At 50.2% G+C, this 22583-nt stretch overlaps 1 protein-coding gene across 1 annotated transcript; it reads left to right on the forward strand.

Annotated features, from left to right (window-relative positions):
* The first annotated feature begins 1628 nt into the window (after window positions 1-1628).
* Window positions 1629-9395, forward strand: LOC112873436. The gene is made up of 16 exons (XM_025936383.1): window positions 1629-2205; window positions 2457-2548; window positions 2702-2895; window positions 3489-3528; window positions 3842-3923; window positions 4406-4483; window positions 4565-4690; window positions 5187-5308; window positions 5831-5870; window positions 6087-6161; window positions 6262-6426; window positions 6507-6538; window positions 7097-7873; window positions 8641-8761; window positions 8849-9045; window positions 9132-9395. The coding sequence occupies exons 1-16, from the start codon at window positions 1919-1921 to the stop codon at window positions 9224-9226; spliced, it is 2523 nt and encodes an 840-aa protein (XP_025792168.1). The 5' UTR covers window positions 1629-1918; the 3' UTR covers window positions 9227-9395.
* The last annotated feature ends 13188 nt before the right edge of the window (window positions 9396-22583 follow it).

Genomic DNA, 22583 nt, shown 5'->3' on the forward strand with positions numbered 1-22583 from the left:
CGCGACCACACGAACGATTCCACATCTTTCCCGCGACAGCAGGCAGCAGCAGATCCGCCGTGAACGCGCCCCAGCCAAGCGTTGCCGGCACGCTCCAAAACGTCCGGGTCCGAAGAGGACATTGCCACGGCCACGGCGCGCAGTCAATGCTCTTATCCGCTGCCCTAGGAGGAAGGAAAAAGCACACTCCGCGGCCGCGCCCTCGTCGCCTCGCCCCGCCTCCCGGCGGGTGTCCGGGCTCGGCGGCGACGCTGAGCCACGAGTTACCTGAGCACACCTGGTCGCGCGCGGGGCCTTGTCTGCCACGTGGGGGGCGTCCCTGGTGTTTTCGACGTCCGGCCGTCGACGTGGAGGGTCCGTGGCCGCGAGGGGTGGCGCTTTTCCACGTAACCGTGCCGAGGCTCTGATCCTGATCCGGATTTTAGCCATCCCGGCTGCACGCCACGTCGGGCGAGCACGGTCTGGTCCACACGTTCGCGTCGCGTGGAGCCACGTCAGATGTGACACTGCAAAAGTACTGCGCTCTACTGGCGCACCTGGCCATGTGGTAAGCTGTGTACAGTTTACTGCTGCTATTTTTCACTTGCATGGACAGAAGACACATGCGATGCGACGAGAGGTGTAAACATTTTTTATAAACGATTTCGAATGCTGCTAGTAAAGCTTGACATGGTTACTCTCTGTCGTGGTTAGAACGCAACATAGTTGCATTAGGACTGCGCGTTGTTTACTGTTTTTCAAGCTGCTACTTGCTAGTGTGTTGTCCTCGAAGGATTACTCGTACCAATGTGCGCGAGCCACAAGCACCGTAAGACAAGGACTCGAAGGATTACTTGTACCAATGTGCGCGAGACACAAGCACCGTAAGACAAGGAGCGAGGTTTTCTGACAGGATGTGTCAAGTTGATGAGCTCTCATGACTCCATGGTGATGCCACCTCATCGAAGCTACATTCTTTCAGTGAAAGATGCACTGATACTCCACAAGCCACCCGTTTTCTCACTCCATCTCACTGAGTAACATCATGGATAGAAGAGTTGACGTTTGTGACGTTCTCGTTCCCCAATCTCGTATTGTCTCGTTGTTTTCATGCCATTTCAGGGCCTGGGCCTGTTTGGATCCATCGCCAAATGGCAAAAGGGTAAATGGTAAAATTTTTGCTCCTGTCACATCAGATGTTTGGACGCTAATTAGAAGTATTAAATATAGTTTAATTAAAAAACTAATTATATAGATGAGGACTAAATGACGAGACGAATCTATTAAGCCTAATTAATCCATAATTAGCAAAATTACGGTAGCATTCGCCCTTTTGCACTTTGGGGTGTTTGGATCCAAAAGTAAAAAAAAAATGTAAAAGAGCAAAAGTTTTGCACTTTCTCTTTCTCTTTCCGTTGGATCCAAACGTGCCCTCAGTTCATTCAAAACAAAATCATATGCTTTCAAAAATACGGAGGGAAATGAATGTCCACCCCTAGTTTGACGGCCACAGCCCACAGTCGCATCCGTGACGTGGTCCCACTCCTACAGCACAGCAGACTCCGACACTGACAAGTAGGTCCGGCCGCCGCGGCCTTCTCCCTCCTCCGTCTCCCCGCCTCCTCCCGTCTCTCCCAGCCCCATATCAAGCTTCCCTGCCATTCCCGTCCTCCATCCAAACAATCTCCGAAGATCTAATAGAACCCATAGAAACTTCTCCCATTTCTCTCTCCTCGGCCCCGCGGCAGCGAACCCTTATCAGTCGCTCTCGGTGGCTCGGAGCAGCGATGCGCACCGCCTGCCTCCGCCCCATCATTCGTATAAAACCCTCCCATCCGCTTGCCTCCTCCAGCCACTGCTAGACGACCCATCTCCTCCCCGCCGGCACCGGCCGCCGCGCCCGCCCCCCACGGCCCCGCCCGCGCCGTGGCATGAGAAGATGGCCGCGTGCTCCAGGGGCCTCGCCTGGCCGCCGTTCGATCTGACCACGGCGAGGGGGGCGGCGCCCTGGCCGCACCGCCCCGCGCCGCGCCGCCGCGCCGCGATCCGGTGCTGCTGCGCCGGGCCCGACCACGAGCCGCGGAGGCGCCTCTCCAGGGCGGCCGCGGCCGCGCCCGAGCGCGCCGAGGAGTGGCGCGTCGATGGGAACAAGCCCTCCGCCGCCGCACCGGGCCGGCGGCGCGCCAACCTCACCGCCATGCCTCCGCTCCCCTTCCCTGCACCTCGGTACGGAGACGTCGCATCGCATTTAGGGACCTTTTTAGTTGTACGGACTTGTAGAGTGTGCCCGACCTCGTATTTTACAGTTACCAGTCGATTGGATCATTCCGACTTGTGGTGTTCCTTTTTGCTAATTTAGATTGCATAATGACAAGTTAATGTGCCAATGCTTTTATCAGAAGTTTCATGTATTGTAGTCCAATGCACGTTGCTTAGGGAATGGGATTTTGACACGCATTTTTTGTTTACTAGTATAGTTCTAGAAGGCAGTTCAAGCAACAGGATTTCTATCCGAGGTGCACGCAGAGGGGACCGGCGCCTCAGTCACGGGACACCCCGCCCAAGAGAGGTAGGTTACTTGCTCACGTTTTTGATTCTAGGAGCAATTCCCAGAGAAATGTTGGTTTAGTCCAAAAATGAAATGCTCCCACCTGTAGACTCCCAACTTTAGTTCTCTCTTTGCTAAGGAAATGCATGTGTTTGTTTGGCACCTGCCTTATAGACACTGGTATTGCTAGTGAGAAGGAATGGGGGATCAATTTGCTGGATGAAGCAGTCAAGGAGTCCGGAACAAATGAAGATGGAAGCACTTGGTACAGGGAGAGTGGAGAGGATCCTGGCGAGAATGGGTTCCGGTGCCGATGGGCAAGAATGGGAGGACAGAGCCATGATGGTTCCACTGAATGGAAAGAGACTGTATGTTTTTGGCTCTTTACTTATCCTGGCAGATCATATTCCTGTCCTCCGTGCAATTGCCTTTACAACATGCTTGCAGCTTTAAATAATTGGTGCGGGGCTTCTGGGCTCTACATTCAGGCCCTACTTTTATTTTACCTGACGTGCTTCAGTAGCAATTCAACTTTAAGCACAATTTACAAACTCTACTAGCTTTTTAACTATTGCTTCTTAAGTAGTAGCTTTTATAATGTGTCTGCAAACATGATCAATATTGTTAGTGAGTTAGTTTGTTTTTAATATGCTAAATTTTGACGTTTGTGGCATTACCTTTTGAATTAAGGTAATTATTGCATTTCATTCAAAACTCTAGCATGGGCACTGGCACACGGTTACTCTCTGCTAGCTTCAACTTCACTGTACTCAATCCAGCATAGAGGCTTGAAACCTTAACCCGCCAAAGCTAGACACTTAACTATGTTGAAAAATTCCTACGTACTAAGTACTGTACAAAGAACCATTCTTCGTGATAAAATGACCAACTAATGCTTGCGAGTTTGGTAATCTTGTTATTTGATTACTGCAAATCTTAACGACTTTATTATATGTGGCAGTGGTGGGAGAAAAGTGACTGGACTGGATATAAGGAACTAGGTATGCAAAGTATTCTTTTATAATGGAGCCCCTGCCGCATATGTGCTTTGATAATTTTGGATGGTATATAAAACTCGTTAGACTGTTGAAGTGCTAAGTTAGCATCATAATTGTGCCCCTGCCTCTTTGGCAGCATATATGTGCTTTGATAATTTAGGATGGTATGTGAAACTCGCTAGACTGTTGAAGTGCTAAGTTAGCATCATTAGATAGCACACAAATTCTGTTTTTTATCTATGTTGAATGCCTTTGTTTTGTCTTTTAATCTATACTCGCATCTGATTTGTCAATAAATACAACTACGAAACATTAGGTGCTGAGAAATCTGGGAAGAATGCTGAAGGTGACTCTTGGTGGGAGAAATGGAAAGAAGTTCTGTACCAAGATGAGTGGAGGTAAATTAACTAATCTGTAAATTCATATATTCTAAGCATACCGGTCCTGCCCATGTAAGACAGAAGATTTAGCCCCCATTGCAAACCTAAGTGACCTAACAAATAGTCACATACAGAGTTTCATCTGGCCTTGTTTTTTTAATTCTACTTTCTGTGAACGATGTTGATTCTGTAGCTCTACTGAGAATATAAGACCATTTTAAGCACAAGTGGGTTGTTTCGATCTATTTACATTTATATTAGTTAGATCATTAGGTTTGAAATTTAGTGCACTGTCCTTGCACAGACAGGATTCCAACACAATCTCCAAACAAATGATCAGTTGCATCATTATTCATGTTCCTTATTTGGAACCATGAATGTATCCCAACCTTAGCTTAAAGGATACCTGCTATATGTGTCAGTTTCTTCATTGATGTCCATTCTAGGTGACAACAATCACACTTGAGAGATACTGACACAGTTTGCCTTGTCCCATACAGCAATCTTGCAAGAATAGAGAGAAGTGCTGAAAAACAAGCGAAGTCAGGTGCAGAAAATGCTGGGTGGTATGAGAAATGGTGAGAATTAGATCATGTTTTTGCATGGTTCTGGTTGAAATTTTGTACAATTTATTTTGATCCATCGATGCTTTCTACTAGGTGGGAGAAATATGATGCCAAAGGTTGGACAGAAAAAGGTGCCCACAAATATGGAAGGTTAAACGAACAGTCTTGGTGGGAGAGGTGGGGTGAACATTATGATGGCCGTGGATTTGTATTGAAATGGTGAGCCTTTTCATATTTTCAGGCTTTCAGCATAAGCTATATGGTTGTAGAAGATGAATGTATTTCTATACAGCTGGTGTTGTGCTTAATCTTGAATATTTAGTGCCCAAATCACGACTTCCATATTTCTTTGAATATGAGTGCATGGGAAACAGCTATTCACGTGCCTGAACCTTGATTAGTGGCTTCTTTTGGGTTTCAACTCTAGCCTACCCCAACTTACTTGGGACTGGAAGGCTTTGTTGTTATTGCTGTTTGTATATTTATGTAGTTCACATATCAATTGGTTAATTCCACCACTTGACACTGGTACATAGTTCGAAGTGATACTTTGACAGTGAGTTATTCCTCTGAGGGACAAATTGATGCCCTGTCTTTACATTTTCTGTCTGCAGTTTAGCATGATATTGGGAAGTTTAGTGTTGCATAGTTTGTCTCCTTGACTGCCACTCTGCCACTGGTTGATAACACCTTTACTGCATGAGTGTTCTTACAGGACGGATAAGTGGGCAGAGACAGACTTAGGCACCAAATGGGGGGACAAGTGGGAAGAAAAGTTCTTTGCAGGAATTGGTTCTCGACAAGGGGAGACATGGCATGTATCTCCTGGCGGTGAACGTAAGATCCATCACCACTAAATACTTATATGCACAACATTTTATCATCTGCATGCTAGATATTACTCCTAAGATATAGTAGTCTCTCCGATTGCAAATATAATGTGTTTTTGAATCCGTCAATCATTTTTCTAAGTATGACCATCATGACAGAAAAAGCATCTAGATTTGTAACTTGATATTTTTTATGCTAGTTGGATTTTGTTCCAAATTGGTTGTGTGAAGACCGTGTCAATGTCCAAAGATGTATTGAAATCTTAGCAAGTATATTAGCACATCGGCATACCTTTATATAATGCATCATTCACATATATATTTAGTACATTGTCATGTTCAAAAAATATATTTAGTACATTTTGAAATGTTACTTTTGAGATATGCTTCTGTTCCACCTCTTACTTTTCTGAGCCTTTTATCTTGTGATTGTGCTGGGTCCACTACTTTATGATGGAGATATAAAGTAAACATAATCTACTTGGAATAATTTGTACTCTGCTGCTTACATCTGTATTGAAATTTTCAGGCTGGTCAAGAACTTGGGGAGAAGAACACTTTGGTAATGGGTACGTGACCTAATAATGTTTGGTCTAACAATGTGTTATTTGACTGGAATTTGGACTGTAGACCTTTCAAACATCTTATTGCTATTAGACTGCAGATTTATCCTAGCATCACCATGCAAATGATAGTTATCTTGGATGTTAATACTAGTAAATTATTTTGAAGTTGACTATTTCACTACCAGTGGATCACTAAACCATATTTGTCTTGGATTTCAGAAAAGTACACAAGTATGGGAAGAGCACTACTGGCGAGAGCTGGGATTTGGTAGTCGATGAGGAGACATACTACGAGTAAGATACTTGTTCTGCTGATGCTTTTAAACATCTGGTACAAATTTGGCCGCAGATTGGTTGAATTTGAATCTCATCGGTTTGCATTCGTTTGAATCAGGGCTGAGCCTCATTATGGATGGGCCGATGTCGTTGGGGACTCGACCCAGTTATTGTCCATACAACCTCTTGAGAGGCCACCAGGAGTATTCCCGAATATCGACTTCAGCTCTGCACCCCCACCAAAGGATGATCCACCCGGCATGCCTCCTTCCACCCCTCTTGAGTGAATTTAGATCGTCAGCATAAAAGAATTTTATCTTTTGTAGGCTCCAAATTTTGCCTGTAAGGGAACATTTTCTGTAGGAAGTTGATCGACCCCATTCCTGCCTCCATTGGTTCATTCATTCTTTTGTATGTTTTCCTTCTACGCTCTAGGTTTTCACGATCGGAAATTTTGCTCGGCTAATCATGTGAAATAATGAAATGCCTAGTGATTTTATTCCCTCCTTTCTTACTCTCTCAAGATAAGCCTCATGATGACCTGAACACGCTTGGTGTCCATGTCCCAAGGCAGTGGACAAAACGCTTTCGGGGGCACCGAGTACCCACGCGTTGAGCTTTTAGCGCGTGATGTCGACGGCACTAGTGTCCGGCGCGGAGACGTTGGCCTCGCGTCCTCGCCAGCTTGCCAGTTTCCTCGCGTCCAGGCCCCAGCCAGTCTGTCTTGGTCGCCGGTGGACGACGCCCAAGTCATCGACAACGCCCGTCGGAACCCGGGAGCGAGGCTTTTTGCTCCTGCACTTCTTCAAGCTCGGAAGCTGGCAGTCCACCATGGACTCTTCTTGCCCGTTGGAAAGTCCTCGCATTTTCCCTGTTGGAGCACCGAGCAGATTTTTGCGATACCGTTCTCCGAAACTTTAAGCCGGAGAGGGCCCACATCACTACCATTTAAGCCGGCTTAACCCCCTGGCTTGAGCTGCCGGGCAACTTCCATCACTCCTCCCGCGTCAACACACCGGTCAAACCTCCCCGCCCTCCCAAACCTTTCCCCTCGCCGGAGCCGGCCACGATGCTGTCCCTCGCCGCCCGCCTCGCCGTACCGGCCGCCGCGCTGCTGTTCCTCCTGGCGGCGCCCGCCTGGGCCACCAACTTCACCTGCGCCTCGCCGGGCACCACCTGCCGGTCCGCCATCGGCTACGCAGTGCCCAACGCCACCACCTACGCGGGGCTCGCCGCCCGCTTCAACGCCACCACGACGCTCGCCGAGCTCCTCGGCGCCAACGGCCTCCCCGCCGACACGTCCCCCTCCGCGCCCGTCGCGGCCAAGGCCACCGTCCGCGTCCCCTTCCGCTGCCGCTGCGGGAGCGACGGGGTGGCCCGCTCCGACGGCGGGCCCGTCTACGTGGTGCAGCCGCAGGACGGGTTGGACCACATCGCGCGCGACGTCTTCGGCGCCTTCGTCACCTTCCAGGAGATCGCCACCGCCAACGACATCAAGGACGTCAACGTCATCTACCCCGGCCAGAAGCTGCGGATCCCGCTGCCCTGCACCTGCGACCCGGTGGACGGCGCCACCGTCATGCACTTCGCATACAGCGTCGCCAAGGGGGACGAGACGTCCGGCATCGCCGCCAGGTTCGGGGTGAACGAGCGCACGCTGCTGACTCTGAACAAGATCGCCGACCCCAAGGACCTGAAGCAGGAGCAGATTCTGGATGTCCCCCTCCCTGGTAACTCTGTTCCTCTCCGTCTTGCTTGCGATCTTAAACATATGCTTGGATTAACACATAGTGGCATGGTGCTTTGAATCATACGATTCATGACTACAGAGCCGTTTAGTAGGTTAGTGCCAAAGAAAATTGTTAAATTCTGCAGACGAGTCAAACTGATGAGTCACCTGCCGAAGATGAGTGAGTGAGTTCGAGGCATAGAGATGACTTCTTTCGCTTTCGTAAATTTTTCCTAGGTAACTTAGGTCTGCTAAACCAAATGCAAGGTTCTAATAGGATATTGCTGGGATAACTGGATTCGGCCATGGTTCCCGTAGGTGGAGATTATTAGTATTTACTAAAGTTTTTTTAAAAAAGATTCGTTGACTTGGTGAGCTGGACAAGGTTGCTGCACATGCAAGGTTGTTCAGACTTCAGAGAGGCCGAGAGCATTTAGAGTTTAGACAAGTCGCCATTTGTCCATCCTGCGCGCCAGGACAAGCCCAATGATTTGAATATTCAAGAAACCACGACTCGAAAAGTGAACTCGTTCAAGAAATTAACTTTTTAAGTTGTTATATGTTGCTATCACCGGCCAAACTGTATGACTTTGTAGTCTGAATGAACTCTGAATACACTACTACTACTGCAGAAAGGCAACTCACGACTGCTGACGAGTCACAATTGCCTTTGACTACTGTTCATTATCTTTTCTCTCATCATCGCAAATGATTTCGCACCCACCAGTCGGTACTAACTTCTCTTGTAATTTCCGTGCTCTCACTCAGTTTGCCATTCATCGATCAGCAACACCTCGGCTGATTACAATCTGCTCGTCCCGAACGGCAGCTACGCGCTCACCGCCGGAGACTGCATGCGGTGCAGCTGCAGTGCAAACAACTACGAGCAGTAAGCTCCCCTGCTCCCATTCCTCCCCTGGCGTTTTATCAATCAGTGGCCACGATGATCTACATCACTTTTCCCTGTGATTTCCAGGCTAGACTGCTCTGCAGTTCATCGCAGCGGGTGCCCGGCCGTGCCGTCCTGCGATGGAGGCCTGAAGCTTGGGCAGACGACGAACGGCACCGGCTGCGAGGCCAAGATTTGTGCGTACAGCGGCTACTCCAACACCACGTCGTCGCTCAGCATACACACCGCTCTTGTAACTGCGAACCAGACAGCGTGCGACCAGAGTAAGTACAGCTTGCAAATCTGCAGCCTTGAACATTTTCCGAGCACATTGAGTACATCAGGTTTTTAATGGTTGTTGGTCTTGAAGAGGGAGGAGCAGCGAGAACGGAGTTTGCCGGGTCCATGTGGAGAATGTCCGTGATCTCCTTCCACATGGTGTTGATCCTGATATGCTTCCTTTGATGCTGTAGAGGTGAGCTCTAAGATGGTATACGGTGTGCGTCACGGTGACATTGTTGTTTAACTTGCCAATATGTTAACTCGTCTGGTTTATCCAGATTTTGTTGGTGATTGGTGTAGATGTTTGAATAAAGCAAAGCTGAGCTTGCATCCGGAAGTGATTACATACTAATGAACCGCATAATCCAATGATAAACAATCCCCACACACAAATAGCCCAAGAATATCGTTTCCGTATAGAGAAGTTCATTCATGATTCACAGATATGCTGTAACATGCTGGTTGTTTGTTAGAACAAGGCCGAATGACTGTCTGCTCTGATCCATGATGGCACACCTAATGAAACTGGATTAGCAGAACTGAACAAGCTAAACCATCAGGAGGCTCTCAGGAATGAGCATGTTCCCAGGAACAAAGTCAGCTAGAGCAGGCTTCCCATGGCCCTAACTTCTCCCGGTAGCATGGTGTTCTTTGGGTCGTCGAGCTAGCTCAATTTCATTTTTACCCCTCTTGCGTGCAATTGAATTTCTTGTGACAGTGCTTTTTCCTGATTTATTCAGTTGTGTTGCCGTAAAATTTATCTTCAGACTATCCATGGTTTGTAAATTGGACTTTCATCCGATTGTTACATGTAATCCATGGTAAACACACAGATCCTGCACCTAGACCTCAATGTCGACGGCGACAGCATGACAGTATTGAAGGGTTACATTTCTTCCCATGAATCATGTTTTGCAACCATAGCATGCACGTGCATTTAACTACTAATAGTAACAAATCATAAATAGATATATGGTGTATTTGGTTGCTCACATGAGCCTATTCTGTGTCAATGGATTTTATAAACATACAGAATATATAACCTCATTAAAAAGAGCGAAAAGAGCATCTGGTTGCATGTAGGAGCAGATGCATGTGTATGGGAGGATATGATGCACAGAATGCACCCGAACTGACCGTCTCCGCTCATGCAGGCTCAGGGAATGCATTGCGTCTTCTTCAGACCCACTTGTGAGTCTCACGTGCAGAGTCATTTGCATCCACCCATACCAAAAAAAAACATCTTCACCAGAATCACTGCACCCACTCACACAACTCACCAAACAGTCTTCTTCCAAAGATCATCACTGCGCTCAGCCTATTTCCCCTCATCCAGGATATGATGTGCAGGTCTACAGAATCCAATTCAACCAACCAAACTCAGTGGCAATATTGCTCAGTTGTCTGATGGGCAAGACCAAAAACTTGATGTGCTGTTTTGGGCACATCTGCAGGAGCACGGGCAAAGTTTGATCATGTTCTGTACCGGCTGAACACGCTTTGACTAAAAATGGATGGAAAAAGAACTGACCCTAGGCGTGAGCACTTGAGCACAATGGAAAGAAATAGGTACGAGGGAAGAAAGTAGAAAAGGAGATAGGAAGGATCAGGAGAGAGGGGGCACGTGAGCACTTGAGCACTTCAATATTTTATAGTAAAGGTGTTCACAAATAGAGAACATAGTTTCAAAAGAAATTTTGTAAATAAGAATATAGTAATTGATAATTTAGTATCAAATGTATTAAAAATATTCGATAATAAAAAATTAACTCAGACCATAATTTTTTATATTCAACAATTCAGAACATGTTTTTAGAAGATCCCGTAAACAAACTTATATTCATATATCAGAATACTTAATACAATGAAAATACAATGAACAATGGCAAATTATAATGCTAATTAAGTTACATAGTTATTGATGTATTCATAGACATCGATCATCGAGTAACCAGGAATAAAAGAGCAAATATTTCATATGGCCAAAGCTAGCAAATCCAATAGGAACCAATATTAATTTTGTATCCCTACCGGTACAAAGGTTCTTCTCTTTATAGTAAGAAAAAAAATTTAATTTATTGCATATATGCCATTGCAACCTTCTCTTAAAAGGAAACATTCAAAGGAAAGCTAGATGCCCGTGCTTTTCTATAGGCAAGACAATTTGTTGCATAATACTATTACAATCTAGATTTATTTTACATGGTCACATAAATTTAATTTACTTGTTACAAGCAAACTCATAAAAAGATTAGATATCAGTAAAACGCGCCGCCGCCAGGTCCAACCGCGGTGGACACATCGGTTAGGAAAAATACGCCGTCGGATTGCTCGTTTACATTTTCTAATTGGTTGATGCCGTGGTGAAAACAGTGCCTAGCGATTTACAGAGAGTAGCGATGTGTGCAACAAATCATTTCTGGCGTGCGTAAGAAGGCTGCTGAGGCAGGAGACACGCGTCACTTTCTTACAGGGTAGAACTCTCTCGTTACCTGGTGGGTGTGGGCCTGTTGGGGGTTAAAAAGCAATGTAAAGTTTGGACTTCCCTCCTCTTTCACCGGCCTCTTCGGTAAAAGTAGCATTTTCTCCGCCGGCCTCTGCACCTTCCAGGGTAAAAATACTGCCTTTCTTGCTCCTGGCTTGGATCGCTTCGCTTTTGTGATTATACTACTGCTGCTGAGTTATTGGTTCGCTATTGTGTTGACCAGATTTCGTTTCCTCTTTTATTTCTACTTCTTGTTTAGAATGCTGAGTTCTAAATTAGTACTGACTGCTCTGATGAGTCTCGAGGAGCCCTGATGATTTTTTTTCCGCCGGTGGCATTGCGTATTGAGAGGCGCCATATCTCACGCGTAGAATCGCAACGGCGACTCGCCGATGGTTCCGCGGAAGGACGGCCGACGGTATTGTCCTGGCAAATCTCAAGCGGCCGCGGCGAGTACTGCCGCCGCTGGCATTACGGGTTGAGATCGGCGGCGTGCCAGAGTCCCGACGGCATCGACAAGAATGAGCTGCCTTTTTGGGGGTGCTCTGTTCCTCGGCTCTTTGCCGGATTGGTGCTAATGGCAGCGCAGGGTCGAATGCGGCAGGGCCGAGGGGAGTGCGACGGCGCGGAGAACCACCGGTGGCCGCCGTGGCTCAAGCCGGTCACCATGGGCGAGACCCTCCAGCCGCCGGCGCAGACGTCAGAAGGCGCTGCCGACCGCCCGCGGTGATGCACGCGACGGGGCTGGGCGGAATGGCGGGAGCAGCTGCCGGCGACGCGCCCGCAAGACGCGAGGCAACTACAACTGCGGCCACTGCTGCCAGCCCAGGAAGGGACACAGCGCTTGATCAAAGAGCCTTTTTTTTCTTCTAATCACGTTGCGCTCTCTCTCTCTCTCTCTCTCTCTCTCTCTCTCTGTGTGTGTGGGCGCGCGCGCGCGCGCGCTGCTGTGTGTCTTTTTTCTTTGGTCGTATTTGTTGACATCACCCTTTGATGTGTTTGCTGCTACCAGCTCAGATTTTGTGAGCAATGCAATATTATAGTTTCTTGCTTGATTTCCTTAGGTTGTTTCATTCTTTGCTTTGTTCTCTCTCTCTTTCTCTCTGTGTCCTTAATCGTGTCTGTTCCTTGTGTACTTAATCCAAAGTAGATAGATATAAAGTAATTCCTAATTTCTGCTCAGCTTCTAACTATACTTTTTTCATTTACACAGGATACTAAATAGCAGGAAATTCACTCTCACGGCCTCTATCAATCTGATCTTCATCTGACAAAAATCATTTCTGGTAAACAAAGTTCATATCGCTGCTTTCTAGAAATTAGTTTTAAACTCACAAGAACTTTTACATTTTGCAAAAAAAAAATACTTTGCCTTTTTCTCCACCAGGGTTGAATTAAGAGGGAATTTCGAGGCCTTATACGCAATGTGAACAAGATTTCTAGAAATGAAAAAGGTACATCAACAATCACACAGAACTATTCATCTCTCTCTTCTATTATTCATCAACTTCCAGTTCTTACTTTACTTCGAATATTCTTCCAAATCACAATCATTCCTAACAGTACTTCTTTTCTAATCAGAATCCTACAATAATACACATCGACAGAAAGGTTATTTTTCATGCTGTTGCTGAAAAGTTAGGCCTCTACATAAAGAAAGAAGCTGTAATTCAGATTGGACCTAGTTACTATATTGGGAAACTTGAAGTAGCTGGACCATACATTAACGAAGCAGAACAATTGGACTCCAAAGAATTCTACAGTGCCCTTACAACTACAGCAGATGAAGCAATACAGAGTGTCTACAATGAAGTCTTGAAGTATGTTGATGTAAACAAATTAATCGCTATTGATGGCTATAACTATCAAGAACTCCAAAAGACAAAGTCAGTACTTTTCTCGTCAGAAACATATCTGATGTTTTCTGAAGAGAGTGAAGATCTGATGGAAAGCCAACTAAACTTCAAAATAGAAGGCTACAACTCAAGTCAACACTCCATGCTGCCTGTCAAGAAGCCTCCGCAGTGTTACCAATATCAACAAGTCATTGCCAAAGAAAGTGGGATGATCAAGAGCAACTCAAAATTACTTACAATGGTCAGATTCCACCATCAACTCCATTAGAAAAACTATGGATGAGAACATCAAAATCTATGGATATGAACTAAAAAGGGAGACCATGAAGGTTACAGAATTAAAAAGCAAGAAGCAAACTGACCTCCATGTATGCCTTCTAGCTATAGTAACACTCATCTATCTTTATGATATATGTACAATCATCTTTCATGTATGCATAGCCATATTTGCAGTGTTTTCCTAACTGTAATATATATGATCATGCTTTGTAATATACGTACAGTCATATTCCAATAAAACCAATGTTAATATTCAACTTTATTTTTCTCGCGCGTATGAGCGCGCGCCAGCTACTAGTATTTATCATCTAATCTCGCACTAAAATTTCTATTCACAATCTTGCCTCCAATCTGATCATCAACATTTACATCCTTTGTTGGCTTGGAATGTGCCTCATCATCATTGAGTTAATCGTTGAACACATGGCGATGGATTAATCAAAGATTGAACAATAGAATGACACAATTACATAATACCAAAGGAGGAAAATATGTAGAGTAGAATGATAAAATTCCAGAAATCGACTAACAAAGATTAGAAAAAAATCAAGCTAAGAGCAGATGCCTCTTACACATAAAATTCCAGGAATCAACTAACAAAGATTAGAGAAAAAATCAAGCTATAAAATGATGCAGTTTTTGATTTAATCTTGTTCCAAGCTCTAGATTGCTAGATGTGTTGTTCATGATGTTGTATTGCAGATCTGAATGCGAAATTTGTATAGTAGAGTCTATTTGTTACATGAATGCTATGCCGCTATGGTAAAATTTTGAGGCGTATTGCTACTGTTTATCATGCTCTTTTGATTTTGTTCATGTATAAGTGCACCAAATTAAGATAAATAGTTTCTGTACTTAAAAGGCTATGATATTTTTACCAGAGGACCTTTGTGAGTAGTAGGCCATGCTAGAAAAGTTTGGGGTACAGAGGCTCCGTAGATCTGCTAAAAACAATGAATCTTCCTTGGAGCTCCTGGGCAGTTGGGAGTGGTTTGATTTTGTGTAAGTGGTCTTCCTTGGAATTTTTTATTTCTCCATTTGTCTTCCTAGGGCCCTAACCTTGTTGATGATCTGACAGGCCCCTTTCTTCGGACGCATCGAGCACGTCCGCCGGAGCCGCCTCAGCTGGGGGGTCCGGTCCCCAGCCAGCAGCAGCAGCAGCACCGGACGCCACGGCGGAGCCTCCTCCAGCTGAACCAGCGGCAGCAGCCGAGGCGGCAGCACCGGAGGCCGCGGCGGCGCCGGAGGTGGCGGCGCCGGAGGTGGCAGAGGTCGCCAGCACCACCGCTCCACCTGCGCAGGAGGGGGAGCTGGAGGTGGTGCTGGGGAGGCGTCTTCTACCAAGTCCAGCGGAGGTCCCGCTCCCCCGCCTCTTTGCTAAGAGCCAGCAGGCACAGGAGGAGCTGGAGGCAGGCATCCGTCGGGAGTGGGAGAAGGTGGAGGCGGAGCGCCACCGGCTCCTCGACTGGGAGCAGCGCCTGGGGGACCGCATCAAGTTCATCTCCGCCCGCTACACCGAAGAGCGGGCGAAGCTCGTGCTGGAGCGTGAACTCTTGCAGGAACAGTTGCAGCAAGCTCTCGACTGAGAGGCGGCAGCTGCCCAACGGGAGAGAGCGGTCGTACGGCGGGAGAAGCACGCCCTCAAGCGGGAGCTCCTTGCAGAGACGAGGGTGCAGGCGGCGGCGGACAGGGAGAAGACCGCCCTGGAGCTGGCCAACCAGGCTAAGAAGGTGGTGGAGATGACCAAGGCGCAGGAAGCCACCCTTGCAGAACTGGAGGCGGCCGCGGTGGAGAGAGAACGCAGGCTTGCCGCCCGCGAAGCAGAAGAGGTGACCCGGCTCGAGGAGCTCCAGGAGCGGGAGGCGGCCGTGGAGAAGGAACTGGCGGCCGGGACCCGGAGGCTTCGGGAGCGCGAAGCGGCCCTCCAGGAAAGGGAGGCCAAGGTGGAGGAGTTCCAGGCGGAGCGGAGCGCCAGCATCGGCCGCATCGTAAGGTGGGCCGGTGAGGTGAACTCCTCCCTGGAAGCTCTCGGAGCAAGCCCCATCTGGGTGGTGGAGGCTCTTTCTTCACTTGGTCTCGCCCTCCAGGTGCTGGACTCCACCGCCGAGCGACTACAAGGCCTAGAGTCCGGCATGCACGACCTCCTGGAGACAGAAGGGCGAGCCGTTGCCCGGGGGACGGCAGAGTATATCCTTACCTGCTTCCGGAGCCATGACCCCGCCATCCAACTAACTCCCGTCCTGGTTGGTCCCATCCGGGCGACGGCAGCCGCCGCACAGGAGGGAGTGCAGGAGGCGGCAGACATGGTGGTGTCCCGCATCCGACGCCGTCCCGAACCTGCAAGGATTGGGGACGCCTTCGGACCACCAGGACAATAGGACTAGTATCTTTGTTATTGTTTTTGTACTATAACTTTGTGATGTAATATAATTCCGTGTACATTACCAGTAATGTATTTAAGTATTTCATGCGTCTACTTTTTGTGAAAAACTTAGCTGTTTCCCTGATTGTTGATCCTGTAAAGTGTTCTCATGCATACCGAGGTCCCGTGGCCCCCTGGGAGGTAGTCGCGATAGGTCGGGACTAGCTGCCATAGAACTGAGGTCCTGCACACGACTTAGGATCGACGCTTAGTAGACGTCCCCACAAGGTCCCGGTCCGGCCAGCGAGGGCCTCCTGAGTTGCGTAGCGAGTCAGGGCGCCAGGGCCTAGGTTCGGGGATTAAAAGGGTCCCGGCCCCCGGGTCCATGGTTCGAGGTACAACGGTACTCGCCCTAGGGGGATAGGGCGTGTAGGCTTAGGGTACAGAACCAGGCTAAGCGGCTACACAACCCTGGACCCCAGCAAAGAATGAGCACGTCTCCCTGAAGCCAGTTCCTAGGTGTCCGGTTACTTTTCTCCTGCGAGACAGAGGTCCTGGGGCAGAGACGTAGCGTAGCAACTCAAGTAAGGCCTCGGGCACGGCACAGGCGTAAAAGACCATGTGGGGGGTTAGTGTAGCGAAAAGCAAACAAAAAATAGGATCGTATAAACCTTACGGACACACTGAGAACAAATCTTTCCTTAATGAATTGGTACAGAAGAATTGTGCGATGTACGCCAGGGGCCGGGTTTACGAGGGCGGACCTCCACCGCCCTAGTCCGCACGGTGATGCTACCAATTACAAAGGAAAAATTTCCTCTCAACTAGGTCCTAGGGATAGAACTTACGGAGGTGCTCAATGTTCCATGGATTGAGTAGTTGCATGCCTTCCTCCATAGCCAAACGAATAGATCCGGGTCGACACACCTTTGTCACCTTGAAGGGCCCCTCCCAGCTGGGGGAGAGCTTGTGCACGCCCTCTCGGTTCAGGATTCGCCTTACGAATAGGTCCCCGACCCGGAGCTCCCTACTATGCACGAACCGTTGGTGATAGCGCCGGAGCGCTTGGTTGTACCGTGTGTTTCGGACTGCTGCTCGCCATCTCCGCTCGTCGACGAGGTCCACGTCCTGGAGACGCTGCTGTTCCTGCAAGTCCTCATCAAAAGCCTGGACTCGTAGAGAGCCCATGATGATCTCCGGGGGAAGGCACGCTTCGGCCCCGTAGACCAAGAAGAAAGGGGTTTCCCCTATCGCCCGGCTGGGTGTGGTCCGGTTCCCCCATAGCACGCTCAGAAGCTGCTCAATCCATTTTGCGCCATGCTTCTCAAGATCGCAGTAGGTTCGGATCTTGAGCCCTCTGAGGATCTCAGCATTAGCCCGCTCGACTTGTCCATTGCTCCTGGGATGCGCCACTGAGGCGCAACAGAGCTGGATGCCAATGTCCTCGCAGTACTCTTGAAAGTATTGGCTCGTGAACTAAGTCCCATTGTCGGTGATGACCCGGTTCGGGACCCCGAACCGGCACACAGTTGACTTGAGGAAAGCGGTTGCTGACGCCTTGGTGATGTTGACCACTAGGGTTGCCTCCGGCCACTTGGTGAATTTGTCAATGGCGACATAGAGGTACCGGTACCCGCCGACGGCCCTAGGGAAAGGTCCCAAGATATCCAACCCCCATACAGCAAAGGGCCAAGAGGCAGGAATCATCTGCAGTGCCTGAGCATGGAACTGACACGTTTTGCAGGACCTTACCAACTCAGCTGCATCCTGGAGCGTTGTCGGCCAGTAAAAACCATGCCGGAAGGCTTTACCGACCAGCGTGCGGGATTAAGAATGACTTCCACACTCGCCTCCATGGATCTCCGCGAGTAAGTCGCGGCCCTCTTCCTGGGTGATGCACCGCATGAGGATGCTGTTGGCGCCACGGCGGTAGAGATCCCCTTCTACCACCGTGTACCGCTTAGCCATCCGGACTATACGCTCAGCGGATGCTTGGTCTTCAGAAAGGAAATTATCTTTCAGGTAGTCCCGGACCTTAGAGATCCATGTATCGGGACCTTCCTGAGAAACTGGGCGTGGCTCCCTAAGGTCTTCAGGACCGTCGAGGGAGCACACGACCCTTGGCGGGCACCACGGATGGAGCGCCATCGGGACCGCTAGCTTCAAGGTGCTAGCCCGACCCCCTTCGCCCAGGTCGGCAGGCTGGGCGGAAGGCTTCAGCGGACGCCTCTGGAAGACGCCCTCGGGCACGAGTGCCTGAGTCGATGCGCTCGCGGAGAGCGCATCAGCTGCTGAGTTGCCCTCGCGTGGAACATATTGCAGTTCCAGCACATCGAAGTCCTTCTCGAGCTTCCTCACATGGATGAGATAAGCTGCGAGCTGCGAATTGTTACAGCAACACTCCCCTCGGACCTGCCTGATGACGAGTTGGGAGTCTCCTTTGACCAGGAGCTCCCGGACCCCCAGGGACAGCGTCGCCGTGAGTCCAAAGATTAAGGCCTCATACTCCGCCATGTTGTTGGTGGCCTCAAAGTTGAGCTGTACCATGTACTTCAACTGCTCGCCACGTGGGTCGATGAGGACCACGCCAGCCCCTGCCCTCTTGCTGCGGGCGGACCCATCAAAGAAGAACGTCCAGTGAGGTCCGTTGAACGCCGGAGCCCTGACTTCCGGACGTGGGGGGTCTGTCCCATGGTCCGGACCCCCAGGGACGCTTGGTGCTGGTGTCTATTCCGCGACGAAGTCAGCAAGGACCTGACTCTTGATGGCATGGCGTGGCTGGAAGTCAAGTTGGAATCCAGCGAGCTCAGCTGCCCACTTGGCGATGTTGCCCGTGGCGTTGGAATTGTGGAGGATGGCCCTCAATGGATAGGAAGTCACCACCACAATCTTGTGGGCCTGGAAGTAGTGACGGAGTTTCGTGGACGCAACGAGAATGGCATAAAGGAGCTTATGCGTCTCAGGATACCTGGCCTTTGCCTCGTGAAGGACCTCACTGACATACTAGACCGGTTTCTGGACGGTCCTGATTCTGCCAGGCGGACTGGGTCCTTCTGCTTGAGCTGGGGACTCGCCGGACCCCAGGTCGCTTGGTGTTTCTTTAGGCCGGGACCTGGCCGGACCCTCCGAAGTAGGGCCGGTTGTCAGATTGGTGGAGGTCGGACCTCCTTCTCCTGCAGGAGGGTCCACGGAGGCCCCCTGCGGGAGATGCTCGGACCTCTCAGTGACCAGCACCATGCTGATCACTTCGGCTGTCGCTGCAAGATAAAGAAACAGTGTCTCACCTGGGTCCGGTGCGATCAGTACCGGCAAGGAGGTGAGGTACCGCTTCATCTCCTGGAAGGCACATTCTGCCTCTTTAGTCCATGTGAATGGACCGGACCCCCTCATCAGCTTGAAGAAGGGGAGTGCCTTCTCCGCCAGCCTCGAAATGACGCGGCTGAGGGCTGCAAAGGACCCCGTTAACCTCTACACATCTTTGAGGCGCGCAGGGGGTCTCATTGCCTCAATCGTCCGGACCTTGTCCGCGTTCGCCTGGATTCCCCGGTGGGAGACCAAGAAACCAAGAAGCTTTCCCGCCGACACGCCAAAGATGCATTTCTCGGGGTTAAGCTTGGTGGAGGTCGCACGTAGCTTGTCAAATACTTGAGCTAAATTTTCTAGGAGAGAATTTGATTCTCTAGTCTTGACAACGATGTCATCAACATACACCTCAACTATATCTCTAACCAAATCACCTAGAGTGATGTTCATTGCACGGGCAAAGCTGGGTAGAGCATTAAGCAATCCATAAGGCATCACTATATAACAATAAAGACCATCCACTGTTACAAAAGTAGTATGCTTCCTATCATCTCTAGCCATTTTGATTTGGTGGAAACCAGAATAGGTATCTATGAAGGACAGCAAATCACACCCGAAGGTGGAGTCTACAATTTGATCTATACGTGGAAGTGGATAAGGGTCTTTTGGACATGCCTTATTAAGACTGGTGTAGTCGAGGCACATCCGAAGCTTCCCGTTAGCCTTTGGGACCACGACTGGATTGGCCAACCACATTGGGTGATAGACCTCCTCGATGAAGCCAGCCTGTAGCAGCTTGCGGACCTCTTCACGGATGAAGTTCTGCCGCTCAATGGACTGCTTGCGTGGCTTCTGCCGGACCGGCCTGGCGTCGGGGTGGATCTTCAGATGATGCTCAATCACCTCCCTAGGGATCCCGGGCATCTGCGACAGCTCCTAGGCGAACACGTCAATATTTGCACGGAGGAAGGCGATGAGCGCGCTTTCCTATTTCTCCCCTAGATTCCCACCAATGCGGGTGGTCTGGGAGGCCTCCGCTCCGACCTGGACGGTCTTCACGGGTATGTCGTCTGTATCAGATGGGCGGACCTTGGGTGCCTTGGCCAGAGCCTTGGCACGCAAGGTCGAGGGGTCGGAGCCCTGGGCGCCAGCTACGGGTGCTAGTCCTGTTGCTAGCGTGTGGAGTGTTTCGACCGCCACAACGGCAGCGGCCCGGTCGCTCTGAACGGTGAGGACGCCTGCCGAAGAAGGCATCTTCAAGACCAGGTACCCGTAATGGGCGACGGCCATGAACCGGTACAGGGCCGGTCTGCCGATGATGGCGTTGATGGGGAGGTTAACCTCCGCAACCTCGAACTGCATGTTCTCGGTACGGAAGTTGTCCTCCGTCCCGAATGTAAACGGTAGGGAGATGGTCCCCACCGGGTACACTGGGTCCGGGCCCACTCCAGAGAATGCCGCGAAGGAGTCAGCTTGGACTTCGGGATCTGCAGGTGCTTAAACGCTGCATAGCTGATGACGCTGAGGCCTGTACCTCCGTCGATCAGCACGTGGTGGAGGCGGACGTTGGAGATGGTGGGTGCTGTGACTAGCGGCAGCACACCGGCGCCCGCCATGTTCTCCGGGCAGTCCGACGACCCGAAGGAGATGGTGATGTTCTTCCACCGCTGGTGGGGCGCTGCCTTCGGCATCGCCGGCTTCACCGAGAGGACCTCTCGGCGAAGGGTCTTAACATCCCATCGGGAGACGAGCTCCGAACTGCCGCCGTACATGACGTACAACTTTTTGCGGCGCTCGTCATCACCAGACTCAAAGTCGGACTGGTGGAAGAGACCCTGGAGGTCTTTGTTGGGGGTTTGGTACCCCAACTCCCTTTCCGTCCCGGCCGCGTCGGCATCGGCATCGGAGGCCTTCTCCTTGCCGGACCGCCGCGGAGGGGAAGAGCCTTCCCTTGAGGCTTGGTCACGCCTCTTGCTGAGGCGCTCCGCGAGCTTCTGGATCTCGCGGCACTCGGTGGCACTGTGGCGAGCCCCATGTGTCAGACCTGGGGCCACGGGGCTATGTACATCAAGGAGTCCGTGTTGGGCTAGGGAATAGGACGTGTCCTGTACCTTATTTATGTTGTATTCTACCCGAATGCAGAGTAGAACTAGTCGATACAGAAGGAAACTACTAGAGTTGTACTTGAGTACGATTCCTAAGCTAGTATCAGGCTAGGATTCATGTAACCCTGTCCCCCCCGGATATATAAGGGCGAGAAGGGACCCCTCTCAAAACAGGAGATCACCAGATCAACACTAAGGCAATACAAACCATCATACAGGACGTAGGGCATTACGCATATTGTGGCCTGAATCTGTCTAAACGAGCGCATACATTCTGCACAGCGCGAGCTCGCCGCTGCATTCGCCGCTGCAGATGAACGAGGCTTCAGGACTCCTGTGGCCAACATCGCTCGGGTAACAGCGCTACTCGAGTGAAGTAACGATCCCAATGTTCGACAAGCGCTCCGCTACGCCCAACGAGCATGGGTCCAGCTGGATCAGCAGGCCCCGGCATCACTTGTCGGGGACGAGCGCGTCGGAGATAGCCGGAGCCCGGCCCCAAGTCGAACAACGGGCGATCGACCGCGACCCCAACGCAGCAATAACAACGACGGTGTGACTGGGAGTCAGGTCACCGGAGGGAGGCGGCAGCCACCTCCGGCCAACAACCTGAGGCAGCCCAACCGCCCACGTCAACAACCGGACCTTCGCCAGAAGATCAATGACGGGCGCGACGTCCGGTCAGTCATCGACTCGAGGCGACGGGAATGCGAGGTAGCTGAGCGGGACGATGATGACGGCAGCGATCGTTTTCCTGCATTCACTACGAGATTCAACGGCTACAAGTACCCGAAGGGCTTCAAGCCGATCGGCATCACCAAGTACGACGGTAAGCAGGCCCCTCAACAATGGCTCCGCTGTTACTCCACCGCCATTGAGGTGACCGGCGGCTCCAACACTACCAAAGTCGTCTACTTTCCGATGGCTTTGGAACCTGCACTGCTGACCTGGCTGGAAAGCCTCCCCAACGACTCCATCGACTCCTGGGAGGACCTCAAGAAGGTCTTCATCGACAACTTCCAGGGGGCGATAACCCGTGCAGGAACCCGACACGACCTCGCTCAGTGCAAGCAAGAGCGTAACGAACTCCTCCGATCTTACACCCGCCGTTTCTTCGATGTGCGGGCCACCATCGCCAACATCACGGAGG

The sequence above is a fragment of the Panicum hallii genome, chromosome 9 (genome assembly GCF_002211085.1).
Source record: "Panicum hallii strain FIL2 chromosome 9, PHallii_v3.1, whole genome shotgun sequence".
Taxonomy (NCBI): domain Eukaryota; kingdom Viridiplantae; phylum Streptophyta; class Magnoliopsida; order Poales; family Poaceae; genus Panicum; species Panicum hallii.